The sequence below is a fragment of the Erpetoichthys calabaricus genome, chromosome 16 (assembly GCF_900747795.2).
Source record: "Erpetoichthys calabaricus chromosome 16, fErpCal1.3, whole genome shotgun sequence".
Classification (NCBI taxonomy): domain Eukaryota; kingdom Metazoa; phylum Chordata; class Cladistia; order Polypteriformes; family Polypteridae; genus Erpetoichthys; species Erpetoichthys calabaricus.
The window spans coordinates 98,287,305-98,305,356 of record NC_041409.2 but is presented as its reverse complement, the minus strand read 5'-3'; the positions used below and the strand labels follow the sequence as shown (position 1 = coordinate 98,305,356).

General features: G+C 42.1%; 1 protein-coding gene across 5 annotated transcripts in view; it reads right to left on the bottom strand.

The window, feature by feature from the left end:
• The window catches only part of egln3 (egl-9 family hypoxia-inducible factor 3), a 526,600-nt gene that overhangs the window by 422,929 nt on the left and 85,619 nt on the right, over positions 1–18,052 (bottom strand). For 2 of the 5 annotated variants that reach the window (XR_007933677.1, XM_028821616.2), the window contains exon 1: positions 14,457–15,151. The exons of 2 other annotated variants lie outside the window; for them this stretch is intronic. Coding sequence is in view for 2 of the 3 variants with exons in the window: in XM_028821616.2 (XP_028677449.1) it covers positions 14,457–15,017 (561 nt within the window). In the remaining variant the exon portion in view is untranslated. Of the gene's footprint in view, positions 1–12,757; positions 13,438–14,456; positions 15,152–18,052 lie in introns of those variants that run through there. One more of the 5 variants, XM_028821617.2, reaches the window with a different exon arrangement.

Here is an 18,052-nt window from a genome sequence, read left to right as displayed (position 1 = left end):
TGAGATGTTTCTTAGCAAAATTGAGACGAGCCCTAATGTTCTTTTTGCTTAACAGTGGTTTGCGTCTTGGACATCTGCCATGCAGGCCGTTTTTGCCCAGTCTCTTTCTTATGGTGGAGTCATGAACACTGACCTTAATTGAGGCAAGTGAGGCCTGCAGTTCTTTAGACGTTGTCCTGGGGTCTTTTGTGACCTCTCGGATGAGTCGTCTCTGCGCTCTTGGGGTAATTTTGGTCGGCCGGCCACTCCTGGGAAGGTTCACCACTGTTCCATGTTTTTGCCATTTGTGGATAATGGCTCTCACTGTGGTTCGCTGGAGTCCCAAAGCTTTAGAAATGGCTTTATAACCTTTACCAGACTGATAGATCTCAATTACTTCTGTTCTCATTTGTTCCTGAATTTCTTTGGATCTTGGCATGATGTCTAGCTTTTGAGGTGCTTTTGGTCTACTTCTCTGTGTCAGGCAGCTCCTATTTAAGTAATTTCTTGATTGAAACAGGTGTGGCAGTAATCAGGCCTGGGGGTGGCTACGGAAATTGAACTCAGGTGTGATACACCACAGTTAGGTTATTTTTTAACAAGGGGGCAATTACTTTTTCACACAGGGCCATGTAGGTTTGGATTTTTTTTCTCCCTAAATAATAAACACCATCATTTAAAAACTGCATTTTGTGTTTACTTGTGTTATATTTGACTAATGGTTAAATGTGTTTGATGATCAGAAACATTTTGTGTGACAAACATGCAAAAGAATAAGAAATCAGGAAGGGGGCAAATAGTTTTTCACACCACTGTATGTATATATATATATATATATATATATATATATATATATATATATATATATATATATATATATATATATATATATATATATACACACATTATTCCAAAGCCTAAAAGTGCAATGATTTTTTGCAATGCTTTTACGTGACTGTTTATGTCACACTTTAAAAATCGGGCTTATTTTAAAATCTATATATATATATATATATATGTTTAGGATCATTATTTTCAGAATTTATTGAACATTAATGTGATGTTGTTAGATTTTCAGATTCTTATTCCGTTTTTAAATTATAAACTAAAATATCAAGAAAGTCAGTTTCTATTTTTGATCGAGTAAACTCTCTTTCACAGGAACTTAAAAAAAAAAAAAAAAAAAAAAAAAAAAAAAAAAAAAATTAATTCATAACACCAACGTTTGTATTTAGGCGATTCAGTTAGCGGAAGGTCGAGTTACGATGACCCATTGCATATCACTTTAGTTTTCATCTGATTTTTTCCCTGTTATTTAAATAATTTTTTTTTTTTTTTATCTACAAGAATGTCAGTTAAAATGAATGGATTGTTTATTTAGGGTCTTATAAATACTCACCAAGCACAGTGGACCTCAGTTTAACAGAAATCGGTAAGAGTGTAAATATTTTATTCTCATTTCATGATTTTTACTCCATTAAATAATAATGACTTTTTCTTTTACATATTTTATAGAATTTAGTGATTCTGACTCCCAATAAAAAAATAAATTTTTCTTTTGTACATTTACAGATTTTAGTAATATTCTGGCCACAACTAGGGGTTGTGTGCCAAAGACGCCAGGGGGCTTGGCCCTCCCAGTACATACATTTTATATAATACACAGTGGGGCATTTGTTATTGACCAAATACTTATTTTCCACCATAATTTGCAAATAAATTCTTTAAAAATCAGACAATGTGATTTTCTGGATTTTTTTTCCTCATGTTGTCTCTCATAGTTGAGGTATACCTATGATGAAAATTACAGGCCTCTCTCATCTTTTTAATTGGGAGAACTTGCACAATTGGTGGCTGACTAAATACTTTTTTGCCCCACTGTATATTATATATTAATATATATATTATATATATTACACACAATCATATGAAAAAAAGTTTGTGAACCCCTCTCAGCCTGCATAATAATTGACTCTCCTCTCAAAAATAAAGGTAATGACAGACCACTGTTCATTTCCTAGGAACATCAGAGTCCTGCGGTGTTTTCCAAACAAAGATTTTTAGTGACGCAGTATTTAGTTGTATGAAATGAAATCAAATCTGAAAAACTGGCTGTGCACAAATGTGGGTCCCCTTGTCATTGTGCTGATTTGAATGCCTGTCACTGCTCAATGCTGATTGGTTGGATGAGCTTGTTAAGCCTTGAACTTCATAGACAGGTGTGTCCAATCAGGAGATATAAAGGGATTTAAGGTGGTCAATTACAAGTTGGGCTTCCTTCCCTTTGACTCTCCTCTGAAGAGTGACAGCATGGGGTGCCCACATTTACGCACCTGTCTAATTTTGTTATGATGCATATTGCATATTTTCTGATAATATATATATATATATATTATATATATATGTATATATATATGAAATGTGTGTGTGTATATATGTGTGTGTGTGTGTGTATATATGTGTATATATATATAGATATATATATAGATATATATATATATATATATATATATACACACACATATATATATATATATATATATATATATATATATATATATATATATACACACACACATACATATATATACATATATATACATATATATATATACATACATATATATATATATACACATATATACATATATATGTATATATACACACACACACAATATATATTATATATATCTGTATATACATACAAACACACACACTATATATATCTGTATATACATACAAACACACACACTATATATTTTATTTATATATATATATATATATATATATATATATATATGACGGCAAAACACGTGTCACATACTCTTTGTATTATTTGACAGTAAACTATGCAACTATAATAAAATATATGACGGATGGATGAGTGGAGACTTGTACTCTGGCTGGAGTTATAATTATAACAGATTCAGCAATTATAACTCACCCAGAGTGCAAGCCTCCACTCATCCATCCATTTTAGAAAAGATCTGCCACACTACACGTACACCGAGAGAACGTGCAATCCCCGCACTGGCGGCGCCCTGCAGAGTGTCCGAGTTTGCACGTTCTCCTCGTACACACTGCGTTCCCGCATACAAAACGCTCCACCTTATAGTCACGCTGTTAAATTACAGCTCGACTGGATTGCTTAACGACTGGCTGTTTTACTTTTAGTTTAATGGATCGCCTTACAGAAAACTGCAGACATAACGCTAAATATTTAGTCCGATCAAATGTCATGTTTTCCCTTTTCTGTCAGTCAAGAGTAGACACCCTGCGGGGCAGGTCATCCAATGCGACTCTCGTAGGCAAGAGAAGCCGGCGGGGGCGCGTGCACGTCAGTGTATACAAGCATGCGAACGCGAACATGCGCGCGCGTCCGCCCGCGCAGTCCAGCTGGCTCTGTGCCAGCGCGCTGAGCTCTTAATGACAGGCCTACGTGCGGCGCGTGAGGCCGCCGAAGTCAAACACGAAGTGCCGCACTTGAGAGACGAGCTGAGTGCCACCGACCGACAGACAGACTGACTCATCGATTTCAAGGGGGCGCTGGGCTCGGCTCAGATAACAAATGAAGTGGAAAATGGGGGCTCCCCCCGAATGGCTTAGCCTTTGCATCTAATGAACAGCAAACCGTTAAGGTACCGACTGCGGGAATCGCAAAGTATGCAGAAAACATCTGCGCATTACAAGTACTGTACGTGCTTGGTGGGATGATTAACGTTTCTTTACTTACTTGGCTGACGCCTTTATCCACGGCGACTAACCACATTTCTGATACAATTGGTTCCTTTTCTTTTCTTTTGTTTTTCCCCAGATGGAGCACAGGGTCAGAGTGTCAGTAGCGGAATTTAAACTTGCAACCTCCGGGTCTGAAGTTAAAGTACCATTCATATGAATCTATTATGTGGTCTGTGACCAGATTTTTAGTGCCTTACCTATCTATTATATAGCACTCTTTGTTTTTATTCTTCTACTAATACAGTATCTATCAGTTTACTTATCTGTAATTACTTTGAACTATTTGGCTGATGGCGACTTACAACATTTGAGATTGATTCAGTTCCATTGCTCCCCCCCCCAATTGCCCCACAGGCTGGTGAAGTGACTTGCTCAGGGTCGTATGTCTGTAGCAGAATTTGAAGCTGCAGCTTCAGGATTAGAAGTCCACTGCGGCACACTGCCTGCACATCTATCAAGATATCCATTATAGTGTCTTATCATCTGTCTATTGTACAGTGCCTTCTAACTATCATGCAAGTACATTTTTCAATCTGTTACTTTCTATTTGGCTGACAACTTTATCTGAGGCGACTCGGAACATTTGAGATACAATTGGTTCCATTTCTTTTGTTTTTGCAATTGGAGCGCAGGCAAGTGAAGCGATTCACTCAGGGTAGCAGGATTTGAAGTGCAACGCCTTAACCACCACACCACACCGCCTGCATATCTATCAAGATCAGGGCTGGATTAACCATTAAGCAAAAATAAGCACACACTTAGGGCATCAAGGGCAGGGGGGCACAATGGGAATCTTTCCATTGCCGGATTTCCCATGGAACATATGGTGCAAAACTGCAAATGATGTGGCTGAACCAGGGTCCCCAAAAAGGGGCTTCCACATTAAATGGCAATAATTACATAAATTAATATTATATATACACACACACACATATACATACATATACACATATTATTCTGCTCCGTAGTTGTAACATTTGTATTTTATATTGTATTGAGGAGGACTTGTGTTCTCTTCTGTTCTGTGTATTGTGTTGTATTGACCCCCCCTTTTTTTTTTTTGACACCCACTGCAGCCTTTCCCGGAGTTTCTTCCATTTTTTTCCCTACTAGGGTTTTTTTTTGGGGGGGGGGGGGTTCCTCGTCTTCTTAGAGAGTCAAGGCTGGGGGGCTGTCAAGAGGCAGGGCCTGTTAAAGTTCTTGTGTGATTTTGGGCTCTACAAAAATAAATTGTATTCTCCCTCTATAATTAATATATAAATACACCTACACACACCTACACACACACATAGTAAAATAGTAATAGAGGTTGATGAAATATATTAATCTTGGGAATACAACAAAATTAGAATCTGATAACAGTCCACGGAGGCTCAGATGATCTTTAATTCTTTCTGTCCCGTTCAGTTGTCTACTGAGAGCGAGTGCAGCTCATCTATGTGGGGGCACCAAAATCTTTCAAGTGCTTAGGGCCTCTAAAGGTCTTAATGTGGCTGCGATTAAGGTATCTGTCATGGTGTCTTTCCTGTCTCTCCATCTACCAACCTGCTATATAGTGCCTTTCCTATCTGTCTCCTTATTACTACTTGGCGGACATCTTTATTCAAGGCTACTTATGAACTTTGATATACAACTGGTTACATTTTTACTTTGTTGTATATGAAGTTTAGGGAAAGTATAATAATTGTCCAAAGATTTGATGTCGAGATTTTGATGAATCTCGACGTTTTAGACCTCCCCATGTCCAAATATTTTTTTAAAATTATGTCTGTCTGTAAACACAATAACTTGAGTTCACTTTCCCTTTTTTGCAAGATTTGGTTGACCCAAGTATGAGGTACAAAATGTAGATTTCTATCACCTTTTAAGCTCTTTCCGCTAACTAGAAGTGGTACTTCACCTTTTATTCATGAAGCTGCAGAGTCCGATTTATTCAACTGTACCTTTATAATAATTGTTCGATATATTATTATTAATTTGATTTGTTGTTGATGGTTCTTTAATTTACATCATATAAAAATAATCCTTGTCTTGCAGTTTATCCATCCCCATATCTGAGTCTATGAGAAAGTCCACTCCCTGGTCTCCTGATTTTTGTTTTTGCAGCCCAGGCAGGTGAAGTGCCCTGCTCAGGGTCTCACGGTGTCCGTAGCAGAATTTGAACCCATAAGTCCAAACCCTTGACCACTGGGCCACACCGCCTGCATATCTATCAGAGTTGCCCGTCCTGCCTTCTATATATAGTGCCTTCTATCTCCCAATCATTTACGTATATTTTCTATTTATTACTACTTAGGATTTGGCCAACGTCGTCATCCAAGGTGACTTTTGAGGTACAAGCAGTTCCTTTTCTTTTGTGTTTCCAGTCTTTGCCCAGGCAGGTGAAGTGCCCTGCTCAGGGTCTCACAGCATCCGTAGATGAATTTACGCCCACACCTTCAGGATTAGCCTGACCCACTGCACCACTCTGCCTTTTTAAAAATCACATCAATTCAAGTTTACATTCAGGAAGAGACGTCCAGTGACAGGGGAGAAAAATCAACTCGTGCAGATTACAAAGAGTCAAACACACACGGCGTGGAGCGCACCGTCTCGATTTCTTAGGAACAGATGATTAGCAGACTCGCCGAGTCAGAGTGCCAGCATTAAGCCTGGCATGTGTTTGTAGGCTGGGTCGTCGGTCAAAGCTTCTACGTGGTGGTCTTACGTTTGTAACTGGCAATTGGGGTGTGGGGGGGAGAGAAACGTGCTTTAAGATAAAGACAGGAAAGCTACAGTGTTTAAAAAAGCCACGGCACTGACATCCTGCCTCTGCATCGCAATTGTGACCGCTATCCTGTCACGCACTGCATCGGGTGGGTGGTCTGACCAGCCGCCGAACACCATCGACAGCCCCTCAATACAAGCAAATGCAAAGCAGAATGGTGGCAGGTGAAAGGTCACTTCATCCATCTTCAAAACCGCTTTAGCCTGAGCAGTGTGGAGGGGGAAGCCGGAGCACATCCCGGGCAAACAAATCGGAAGCAGGGCGTCAGGGAAATTCCCTGGAAAAGGGCGCCAGGGTGAACACACACACACACACACACACACACACACACACACACACACACAGAGTAGGGGCCAATTTACATCGCCAGTCCACCTGAGCTGCATTTGTTTGGGTGGTGGTGGTGGGTAACCCTCACAGTCACAAGGAGAACATGCAGCGTCCTCCTCATGACGTGAAGCCCACCGCGCCACCATGCAAGTAAAAAAGTTCCAAATCATTTACATAGAATGTTATTTTCAACTATTATTATTAAAGCAAAGAGACATTAAACATGAGGAATGTAAAACTAGACACTAAATGTGCACACTCCATTATCACACATATTATGGGTGAGTGACACACACACACAGACCCTGGAATGTCCAACTTCCTTTGGTTTCTGATGACCATGAGAATGCGGTCATTGGCACCCACCCCTACGAAACTGCAGCTGCAGTGAACAGTGCTTCAGGCGTAAGCCCCCAATACTACCCCCTTAAAAACGCCGCTTCTTTAATGGCACTGTACGGTTCTTTACTGGGTTGTGTGTTTCCTCGTAGCGCCAGTGCTTCACTGAGCACCACTCCATTCTGGGATGAGTTCTTTGCATGTGAAGTTGTGCTTTGGAGAAAAAAATAAATGAATAAAATAAATAAACAAAAACACCTTACTAATATGTCTCTCTATTATAATAATAAAATCTTAGAAGAGAGATGAGATGGGACTTTTTCCAGAGTGACACTTTCATGTCCCGCGAGACGAGTTCACGCCCGGGTTTGGAAGTAAAACACAAAGTAGATGACAAAGTAGAACGTCGTAAAGAATTCAAAAACACGGCGCGATACACAAGAGCAGCAGGTTGGACACGGGTGATACGACAGAAGTATGGAGGTATTGTTTGGCTTTAAACGAAGTCTGAGACTTGTAGATCGTCTAATACGCATTCCCATCAAGGAAAAGTAGTGTAAGAGGCGTATCCGCGAGAATTCAAAGATTTGTTATTTGGTGAAAGTGAAAGCCACATACGCGAGCGGCAGAGACGTGAAGTGGCAGGTGTGTAGTGCAGGCTGAGGGGTTGGTGAGCGAAGCGAGTAGGGGGTAAAGCCTCCTAAAAGGGGGGGGAAAAAATAAATTTGGGAATGCTCTCCCCTCAACTTTCTCATATACTCAGATATGGGGATGATATTTGCGGAGTAAACTGCAAGATAAGGACTTTTATATTATGTACATTAAAGAACAATCAATAACAAATCAAATTAATAATATACAGTAGACCCCCGCAAAGTCGCAGTTCAGAGTTCGCAGCCTCAGTCATTCGCGGATTTTTCCTTAGAACCTATCTAATAATTGTTAGTGGAAACTACAAATATCCTCCGCAGTTTATGGCTTTTCTCACAGCAATACTGTACTGTAGAGAGAATAGGAAGCAACCGTAGAGGAAAACACGGCTTGGGATGGTAAGTGGATTCATTGCCAACCTGCAAAGAAAGGAGCGATCCTGAACCCGTCTTCACCATTTCAGGAACTAGCGGTAGGACTATCTTTACATTCCCATTCAAAGTGCAGATCTCTGGACTATCTGTCTTCATCATTACATTTCACCCCTTGCTGTTTTTCATGCATTAACTGTGTGTGTGTTTTGTTTGTGCATTTAATGTGTAATCGCCGTAAGGGGAACTGGGGTGGTATCGTTTTCATTACACTCTTTATTTGCTGTTTGATTACTGGTTTGCTTTGTTTTTGTCTCCATTTGCAAGTGCGTGCAGGTCGGGTCAAGGCTGGGTGCGTCCCTGGAATCTCCACCATAAAAATAAATAAATCACCGTCTTCTCAACAGTGTGAATCTTAGCGGCACCGGACCACTACAGTGTTATTCATTTCTCCTTGCTGCTGATTGACTGCTGATGTGATGCATCTCCAGCTGAGTGTTTCCCATTTTGTTCTTCTTAACCCTATAACCAGCTATAGTCGTTTCCCAGTGCCATTTGCCAGCATGCCAGAGCTGATCAGTCAGTGCCGTACATTTGTTGAGCCGCCAGCTCGTGACCACTGGCGCCCCCTGCAGCCTCACTGTCCCCGAGATTGAGCCGCTGCACTAGACTAGCCTGCCAGCGTCAGCGCTTACCTCTGTGTGTTTGCTTGCTGCCAGTTCAAGTGCAGTTGGCTTGGTGATTTACTGAATTTCATCCATGGCGTCGGTTACACCTTGTACATATTGTTCCAGTAGTTTTTTAAATGGTTTTACACTTCAGCAGCAGTGTGTATAATTACCAGTGTTGCAGTAATTGTGATGCTCTTTGCATGAAAAAAAAAAAAAAATGTTCCATTAAAATTTCACTTTTTCTTTGTGAATTGTGACATTTACTTAAAGTGCAGCAAAAAAGTATTTGGAGTCCAGGGATGCATTAACCCCCCCAAGTATGTGACAGTTTAAGGGTTAAAGCCCCAAGATGCCTCCGAAATGCCCCGCACCTTTGAAGGCTTCTGGCAATGAAAACGCACTTGTATGAATTCCAGTACATATAGCGGTAACATCGGTATTTTACATACTAGCACTGCGGGACACACAGCAGTACAGTACTGTGCAGTAGACGGGTTTACCTTTACATTCTTTATTTTTAGGTAATGTATTAAGCGGAGTTTGAAATTAAAGTGTTCTGGGGGCATATTTAGGGTTTAAACTATAAAAACAGGCTTTTTTTTTTTTAAAACCACATCCATTTCACAGTTTTTAAAAATTCGCAGGTGCTCTAGGAACGTTAACCCCCGTGAATTTTGGGAGTGTACTGTATTGAACAATTGTTATAAAAGTTGAATAAATCAGACTCTGCAACTGCATGAATAAAACGTATCACTTCCAGTTAGCAAAAATAGCCCAAGAGTTGATAGAAATCTGTTTTGTACGTAATACTTATATGCACAATTTGATTGACTGAAGTGAAAGTGAACTCGTTATCGTGTGTGGATTTTATTATATACACACATACACACACACAAACACACACAATTCCATAAATGGTATTCTCAGACTCGGCGAGGTCTAAATCATCAAGATAAATCAAAATCCCAACATCGAATTTTTGGATGATTCCAATACTCTCCCCCTACGCTTCGTATACGAGAAAGTAAAAAACAGGAGAGCTGTGTGTAGCAAAGCAAAACCACCTGGTAGACAGGATTCAAATCTCATACCCTCGGCCCCCCAGGATCAACAGATCTGTTGTTTTGCACTATTTAGTTGGTGCTTTAGAATTGACTTTGTTAAAAAGTAAACTATTTTGAGAAGTTTAGCCTCCCTGTCGACACTTTGACCTGAGGGTCTCATTAGTTTGCTTTAGCAATTAAGCTCATTTTTTGGACGATTTCAACACTTTGTATACCAGAAAGTAAAAAAAAAAAAAAAATGAAATCTGTAATGTATGGTGGGCTACCCAGTAGGACACTAACAGGTTAAAAAAAAAAAAAACGAACTTTGCCCGAGTTATTGTGTGTAATGAGTGTCCTTTTAAAATCAGGACCCACTGGGATTTCACTTGGGGCCCGTTATGAATCGAAAGGAAAAGGTCCTCTCTGAATCCTCCATGCAGCCTGGCTCTTCTGTACACCAAACATGGCATCGCTCTGAAGAACCAGTTTGGTGCCTTCAATTTTTTTAAGAGAGTGCCAGACCGTTTCTTCAGAGCGATGCCATGTTTGGTCTTCAGAAGGACGAGTCTGCATGGAGGATCCAGAAAGAACCTTTTAAATCCATAAATACACAACCAGTCAAAACGTTTGAGGTCACCCAGAGCAGCAGGGTGATGTACTGCGTTAGCCATTATGGATGCAATGGGAAGTCAAGCAAAAAGGACTCCATTTACTGGCTAACTGGGCAGATTACAAAGGCAAACTTCCAAGGCAGCTCAGGCCCCCCTTCTCCATGTGTACCCTTTTTACTTTCTCATATACAAAGTATAGGGACAGTATTGGAATCATCCAAAAATTCAACTTCGAGATTTTGATAATCAACGTTTTAGACCTCAGAGTCTGTGTAAACACAATAACTTGAGTTCACTTTCACTTCGGCCAACCAAATTTTGCATATAAGTATTAGGTACAACACGTCCATTTCTATTACCTTTTGGGCTCTTTCTGCTAACTGGAATTAAAAGCCAATCTTAGAAGGATAAGGTTTGAAGCAAACACTAGTAGGAGTTTAACTTAAAGCTTCATCCTTCTACGATTGGCACTTACACCACAAGTGGTACTTGGACCTTTTAATTCATGCAGCTGCACAGTCCGATTTATTCAACTTTACTTTTATAATAATTGTTCAATCTGTTATACATTTGTTGTTGATGGTTCTTTAATCATATTTATATATATGACCTTTCACAGGCTGTAGCATTTAAACTACTGCGTGGACAGCATCGAAAACGGCACGTGGTGGTGAAACGGAGGATGGCAGTCGAGTTCAGAGGCAGTGGCCCTTACTGGGCTAACCATCGCAAGAAACTTCGACACGAGCGCTACTGCTTTACAAGCAAAAGGCGCAGATAAGCCCAAGGGTGTGCGTCCCGATGCCAACACAGCTCTTGTGGCGAATGCCTTTCAAAGTTCATGTATTGATCTGGATGGCACACTGGTGGACCACACCATGAAGAACAGGGGAGGACAAAACATTTCAGGTTCTTAATGTTCATATTCATTATGCTGCTTGATAATATGATTGAAAAGGCATTCTTGTCAGGAAACTACCAAACAATCAGATACATAAATATGGGCCATCTGTACAGAATATAAAAATATAATTGTTGTCTTGTGGTTTACTCCTCAAATATCCATCCCCAAATTTGGTTTCCATAAGAAGAATATTAGGACATTGAGCATGGGAAAGGTGCTATATAAATACAAAGCATTTCACAGAGTGGGGTAGAAGGAACATTGGATACAAATATGTTCTACAACAGATAATTACAGGATATGTAATGCATTAAATAGAAGATGATAAAATCAGAGTAAAATACTGTATTCAATGATGGAAGCAAAGTCTGAACAAATGTGTGGATAGCGCTTTGAGTACTGAGAAAAGCTCTATATAAATATAATGAATTATTATTATAATGTGATACAACAAATGCACACAAATTATCCTGATATCCATCCACATGAAAGTTCTAGAAAGAAACTTTCAATCCATAAAATGAATTGAGAATATATTTGTAAAATTTAAATGGCCTCGGGATTTTAAAATGAGAATAGCATACAGGCTACCTTCAGATTTTCTTGCTCAGTTAGTATCCTGCACTACACAGTAAGGATTTGTTTTGTCCACATCATCATCATCATCCGACCAGCCCTTTCATCCAAAGACACTTACATTAGAGATGCACAATTGGCAACATTTCTTTTTTATTCCCCAATTGCAGCACGGGTAGCTGAAGGGAGTTGTACTTGGTCATGACCATGGGATCCACACCCACAACTCTCCAAAGCCTTGACCACCACACCTTCCTAACATATAATGAACCTTCTAAAAGCTCAATGAGCCAATATCATGTGCCAAACAACCCTTTCCAAAATGACATGGTCCAACGCAATAAATTGCCATCAAAGAACCCAAGAGTGTGGGGGAAATGTATCCCAGGCTGGGAACCCCTGTCCTATAGCACTGGTGTGAAGAACAACTTCGACACCGTTTTTTTTTAAAGTGTAAATTCAGGTTTTCTTCATCCGGTTTGGTAGCCTACACTACACTACACTATATTAAAAGATTTTTGTTTTGCCCGCATATAATTGAAAGCCTCAGGATCCAATTTTACATACAAAGAACCTTTTCTCAGAATAAAATGTTCCTTTCTAAAGCAATGGACCTAGAAGTAACCACGCGAGCCTTACACTGCCGTTACAGAAGCACAATTCTTTAATTCGTTCGTTCGTGCGTTTTCTATCCGGTATGCACAAGTGCTTTACGTTTAAAGAGGCAGCTCAGAGCTCTTTTAGCTGAGCGACACTCCCTCCCCTCAGACTTACCTTCGAGCGCTCCTTAATGTCGTGTTTGCCGAGTCTCCCGACGCACAGAATCACCAGCCTGTCAATCAACGACAGCAGGAAGTTGATCGCCTCGCAGCCTTTCTCTACCCCGCTGACCCAGGCGATTTTATCCCCGCGGATGTGCCTTCTGCACACTCCAGTGCGGCGACCCGCCAGCTGTCCGTCATGGAGAAGACCCGAAGCGTGCATTTCTTTCACTTGGTCCAACACGCATTGGCCAACCAGGTCCCCCAAAAAGTTATCCAGATAGAAGAAGCCGCGTTCCAGGAGGCTGGGGACTATATGCTGCAGCGCCAGTTTCTCCAGATCCAGCTGCATTACGTGCTGCAGTAGCGGCATTGTGCCTAAAACGACTCCCGCACGGCTTAATCTCAGTCCCAGATACAAAGTGGGCAAATCCTCACACGCTGGAGATGACGCGGAGATATTCCATTAGCCAAAACTTCACTTACAACAGACCTCGGCGGTAACCGACCGTCTCACGCTATCCACAAACCTGTTAACGTCTGAGTTGAAACGTAAAAGCGCATCCTTATATATATGCGCTTTCTATAATGCCCGCGTGTACGTGCGCCGAGACGCAAATAATGTTCACTAGCGCAGCTGGACACCGCGTGAACGTGCCAAACTAGAGGTAACTGCGGGAGGCGGGGCAAGCAACCACTATCGTGTGGCCAACCACAGGCGCGACGCTGATTGGACAAACGTTCCCCCTCCGTGCTCGTCATTACTAAAAGGGGCTGGGCTAGTATGTTTGTTTTTTTTTTCCTACGAAGCGTACTTTTGCTCCATTCTTCAGGTATCAATTCCAAATAAATGTTTGAGATTAGCGCTGGGAAAATGACGTTTCTTATCTATGTAATCGGTTACAGTACGGGTGCACATCGTATCCTTCGGATGACAGCGACCTAAATTTTACGATTTCCAGATTTACCCGCGCTAAAAGTAAGAACAATACGAAGAGCGCAATGTCTCGTTTAAAGAGGACTTAACCTTCCTTCTTTTGCTCAGATTGTTTTAGTTTTTAACAATGTATGTGTGTTTTTTTTTCCCCCAGTTGGTTTATTGCGTTTTGGGATAAAGGCAGGTCCCTCGGAATGTCCCAGCACACACACCCTGTTTGAATAGAATGGGCGGGGCTAACACGAGTGGGCGTGGTATCCGCCATTGAGTACACCCTTTATAGCATGTACGCGAGCGGCGATCGAGATGCTCGAAGACTTAACGCAGCACAGTTACTGATGAAATGTGCCAGTCAGGTGGGCCTTTATCATTCGTGTCTGAAAAATAAAGAATTACACAAATAAATATTAATTAAAGTAACTCCGTTAAATCCATCCACAGAAATCGGCAAAAGTGGATTTGAAATCTTGTCCAAGTTGCGGGAGTGCAGACTAAACGTGGAATTAAAAAGCGGGCTAGCATACAAGGCGACAGTCAGGTTAATTTTATTTTAGGCTCAAGGGGAACATTATATTTATATATGATAATAACCATAATAACAAAGGAGGCAGCTCAAGGGGCCACGACTTGTTTCATAACGTAACATTCTAAAGCCCGCTTAATCCAATTCTGGGTCTCCGAGGGGGGAACGTCTTCTTTCATGTGACATACATTTTCCATGTTTAAGCGTAAAACGTGTTCGACATTCAATTTTTTGCGTAACAAAAACACTCACCTTGTGTCTGCCTCTGATTTTGTAATGCCCCAACATGCCGTCGGAGTACAGGATGAGTTTGTCCATTTTGGAGAGGAGGTAGCCGATACTTTCACAGCCGGGCTCGTTGCCCTCAACCCAGAGGATCTCATCCCCTCGGATCGACTTGCTTTGGTCCGACTTTTTGCTGACTAACTCCCCGGCCCGAAACTTGCCACATTGGTGCAGAGTGACAACTTCGTTCAAAATCCTGTCCCCGATTTTACTGCCGAGGAAGCTGTCCACGATGCACAAGCCGTAAGACTTCATACACGGCACTATATATTGCACTACTAGTTTATGGGAACTGGTCCTCCGGTGCTCCTTAGCGGCGGCTTTACCGTGCGCTTTATTCATGGCACCAGGGTCCCCCTCGCCGCTATTGAGGGCGGCTTCCTCCGAGTACCTGGCCAGGCGGAGGACATGCGGCTCGTCCGATAGAGTTTTCCCGAGGGAGCAGTCACTGGCTTCGTGAGTCTTCTGCTTTAGGAAAACTCCTATCTTGTCCTCGGCCGCCGGTTCGTTCTCCGAAGCGGCTGCCATCTGTCCGCCTGCCGGTGCTCGCTCGTTCCGCTTGCTGCTCACATGCTTCGATCAGTACCGTTTAAGGAGACGTGGAAGCTACCATGGTACGAGCCTAATACAATCTATTAAAGTGTATCCCTCGCAGCGCGTGCACGCCTTTGGCGTTAGCGCACGTAGCCAGGGCGCGCCCCTCCTCCCTCGCTCGGGTACGAGCTCCGTCGAGGTACCCCACATGGGCTCTGCAGATGATTAACGAAGTCGGAGCACCGCGTGCTGTTGGGCGTGAGTGACGTGAGCATTACCACATATTATTCACAAGTTATGTAAGTATTGATTAATACTTCAGCGGAATTCATTTTCAAACGAATTCTGCAATAAAAAAGCAACGAAACTGCTTTTCATAATGCCGGCCATGTCAACCTTTCATTACAACTGTAAGCGCTAGGTCGACTGTGTTGATTAGTCCATGCAGGTGAGAATTTCACGCTAGGTGTCACGATATTGACCATACAAACCAGTTGAGCCTTGCGGAAGTGAAATTAAATCAACCGTTTTACACAATTCCAGATTAGAGCCCTGCCTGGCCTCCCTGTGCTGCCGGGGCAGGCTCCAACATCCCAAGTCTCTGTACTGGGACAGCGAGCCCAGAAAGCGTGCGAGCGGGCAGCAACACAATAAAAGATACAGATAGTAGGCTACTGAGACCCTGTTTACATCCTTACGATCTTTAGTTTATTGTACAGGGTGATTCAGAAAGATTCATCCGATTTCAAAGTGCCATATTTTTTACAACCGTGAGGCGCCTAGGAGGCAATCACATACCAATTGAAAGAGGGGATCAAAGAGTTTCTGACTGTCGCCACTCCCAAGAACACTGGATGATCTCCGAAATCGCATTGAGAGAGCCCTGAGTACAGTGACACCCGACATGCTCAATCGAGTATGGGATGAATTTGACTATCACGTTGATGTTATCCGTACAGCTGGAGGAGGTCATATTGAAACCTTGTAAAATTACATAATAAACTTTATGCTCACCGAAACCATTTGCAATTTACTGCATTGTTATGTAATGATTTACAAGTGAAAAATTGTTTTGAAATTGGATGAATCTTCCTGAATCCTGTATCGTAGGTTTAAATTGAAGTGGATGCATTTGCCATTTGTGTCCATCTACATTCAATAACCCATAATGACAGTGAGAACACGTTTTCAGAAAGGTTTACAAATTTGTTAGAAATCAAAATCTGAAATCTCTCATTCCTAGAAGTATTTAGACCCTCAATTCAGTACTTTGTAGAAGCCCCTCTGGCAGCAATTTCGGAATTTCAATTCTTCTTGGTCAAGTCTCTACGAGCTTTGCACTCCTGGATTTGGGCAGTTGATCCCATTTCTTCAAGTTCCATTAGACTGGATGGGAAGCGTCTGTAAACATCAATCTTCCACACGTGTTCTGTGCCACTCGAAGACACTCGGAGACTTGTCCCAAAGCCACTCCAGCATTGGCTTGGCGCTTTATTTCAGGTCATTGTACCGTTGCCCAAGTCTGAGGTGCTGTGCACCTTGAAGCAGACATTCCTCAAGGAGCTCTCTGTATTCAGCTGCATTGGCCCTTCCCTCCATCCTAACCAGTCTCCTTGCTGCCATAATGGGATGCTGCCACCACCATTCTTCCCTGTACAGGTGGCATTTGGCAGGTGATGAGCTGCGCCTCGTCTTCACCAGACATAGTGTTTTGGATTTCTGCCCAGAGAGTGCAATGTTTGTCTCATCAAACCAGAAAGTCTTTCTCCTCATGCTCTCAAAATGCCTTTTCCTCAAGCGTGGCTTCTGTTCAGCCACTTTACTGTAAACGCCTGATTGATAGATAGATAGATAGATAGATAGATACTGGTGGAGTGCAGCTGAGATGGTCGTCCTACCGTCTTCTGAAGCTCTCTTAGAGGGGACCGTTGGGTTCTTCCTCACCAAACCCCTTTTTGCCCGGTTACTCAGTTTGGTCCGACAGCCAACTGTAGGAAGAGTCCTGGTGGCTCTAAACGTCTTCTGGATGCCACTGCGCTCCTGGGCACACGTGAAGCTTTACAAAAGGTCGTGATCTCCTTGCCCTCATCTGTGCCTCAGCACAATTTGGTTGGTGGAGATCTACAGGGAGTTCCTTTGGACTTCATGGCTTGGTTTTAGTCCTGACCTGCAGTGTGAATTGTGGGACCCTCTATACATGGGTAGATGTGTGAATTTCTTTCTAAGTGGTGTCCAGTCAATTCAATTGGACTCCACTCAGGTTCTGGAAACATCTCAAGAACAACTTCAGAGCACAAACTGGGGTGTCACAGCACAGGGTTCTCAATATGGCTGGGAATGGGAAATTTCAGTTTTTGATATTTAATACATTTGCCAACCTTTCTCTAGACACTTTGTCATTATGGGTTATTGGGTGTAGACTGACGGGCAAACAGGGCACATTTACCCGTTTGAAATGAAATCTACTGCACAATAAGGTTGTAGAAATTGAAATTGAATCCACTGTACCTTCTGTACATTAGGCCTTTGGAAGGTGGCAGAAGTTCATGGAAGCACAAGTGCCAGGCCTTGTAATGACCACTTGCCACCCTGCCATTCTGTTTCAGGAGATCCTCCTCTGTTTCATATGCTGGCGCTCTGCACACGGCATCCAAGCTCTTGGATTTTCCAAACTCCCTCACGATCGTTTAGTTGTTGAAAAAACCTTCTCAGTAGCGCGTAGGACGACTGGCGCAGCTTCTTAAGACGACCGATTCTTGAATTACATTCTGGTTTCGTGTTGTCTGGCTCCGAGACTCAATTCCCCTTTCTCTCTCTCCTGGTCCATTTATGACGTAGCCCAGCACGGACTCCCCAGATTTCACCATCTTTGCCCGCACCACTAGGATACCAAATGACATGTTTACCTGATGTGTCAAGCCAGGGTGACACTGAATGCAAATCCAGCCATCCATTCGTCCGTATCAACACCTCATACTGAGTTTGGGTCCACCTGTCTGGTCAGCAGCGGGCACAAGGCAGGAACAAAC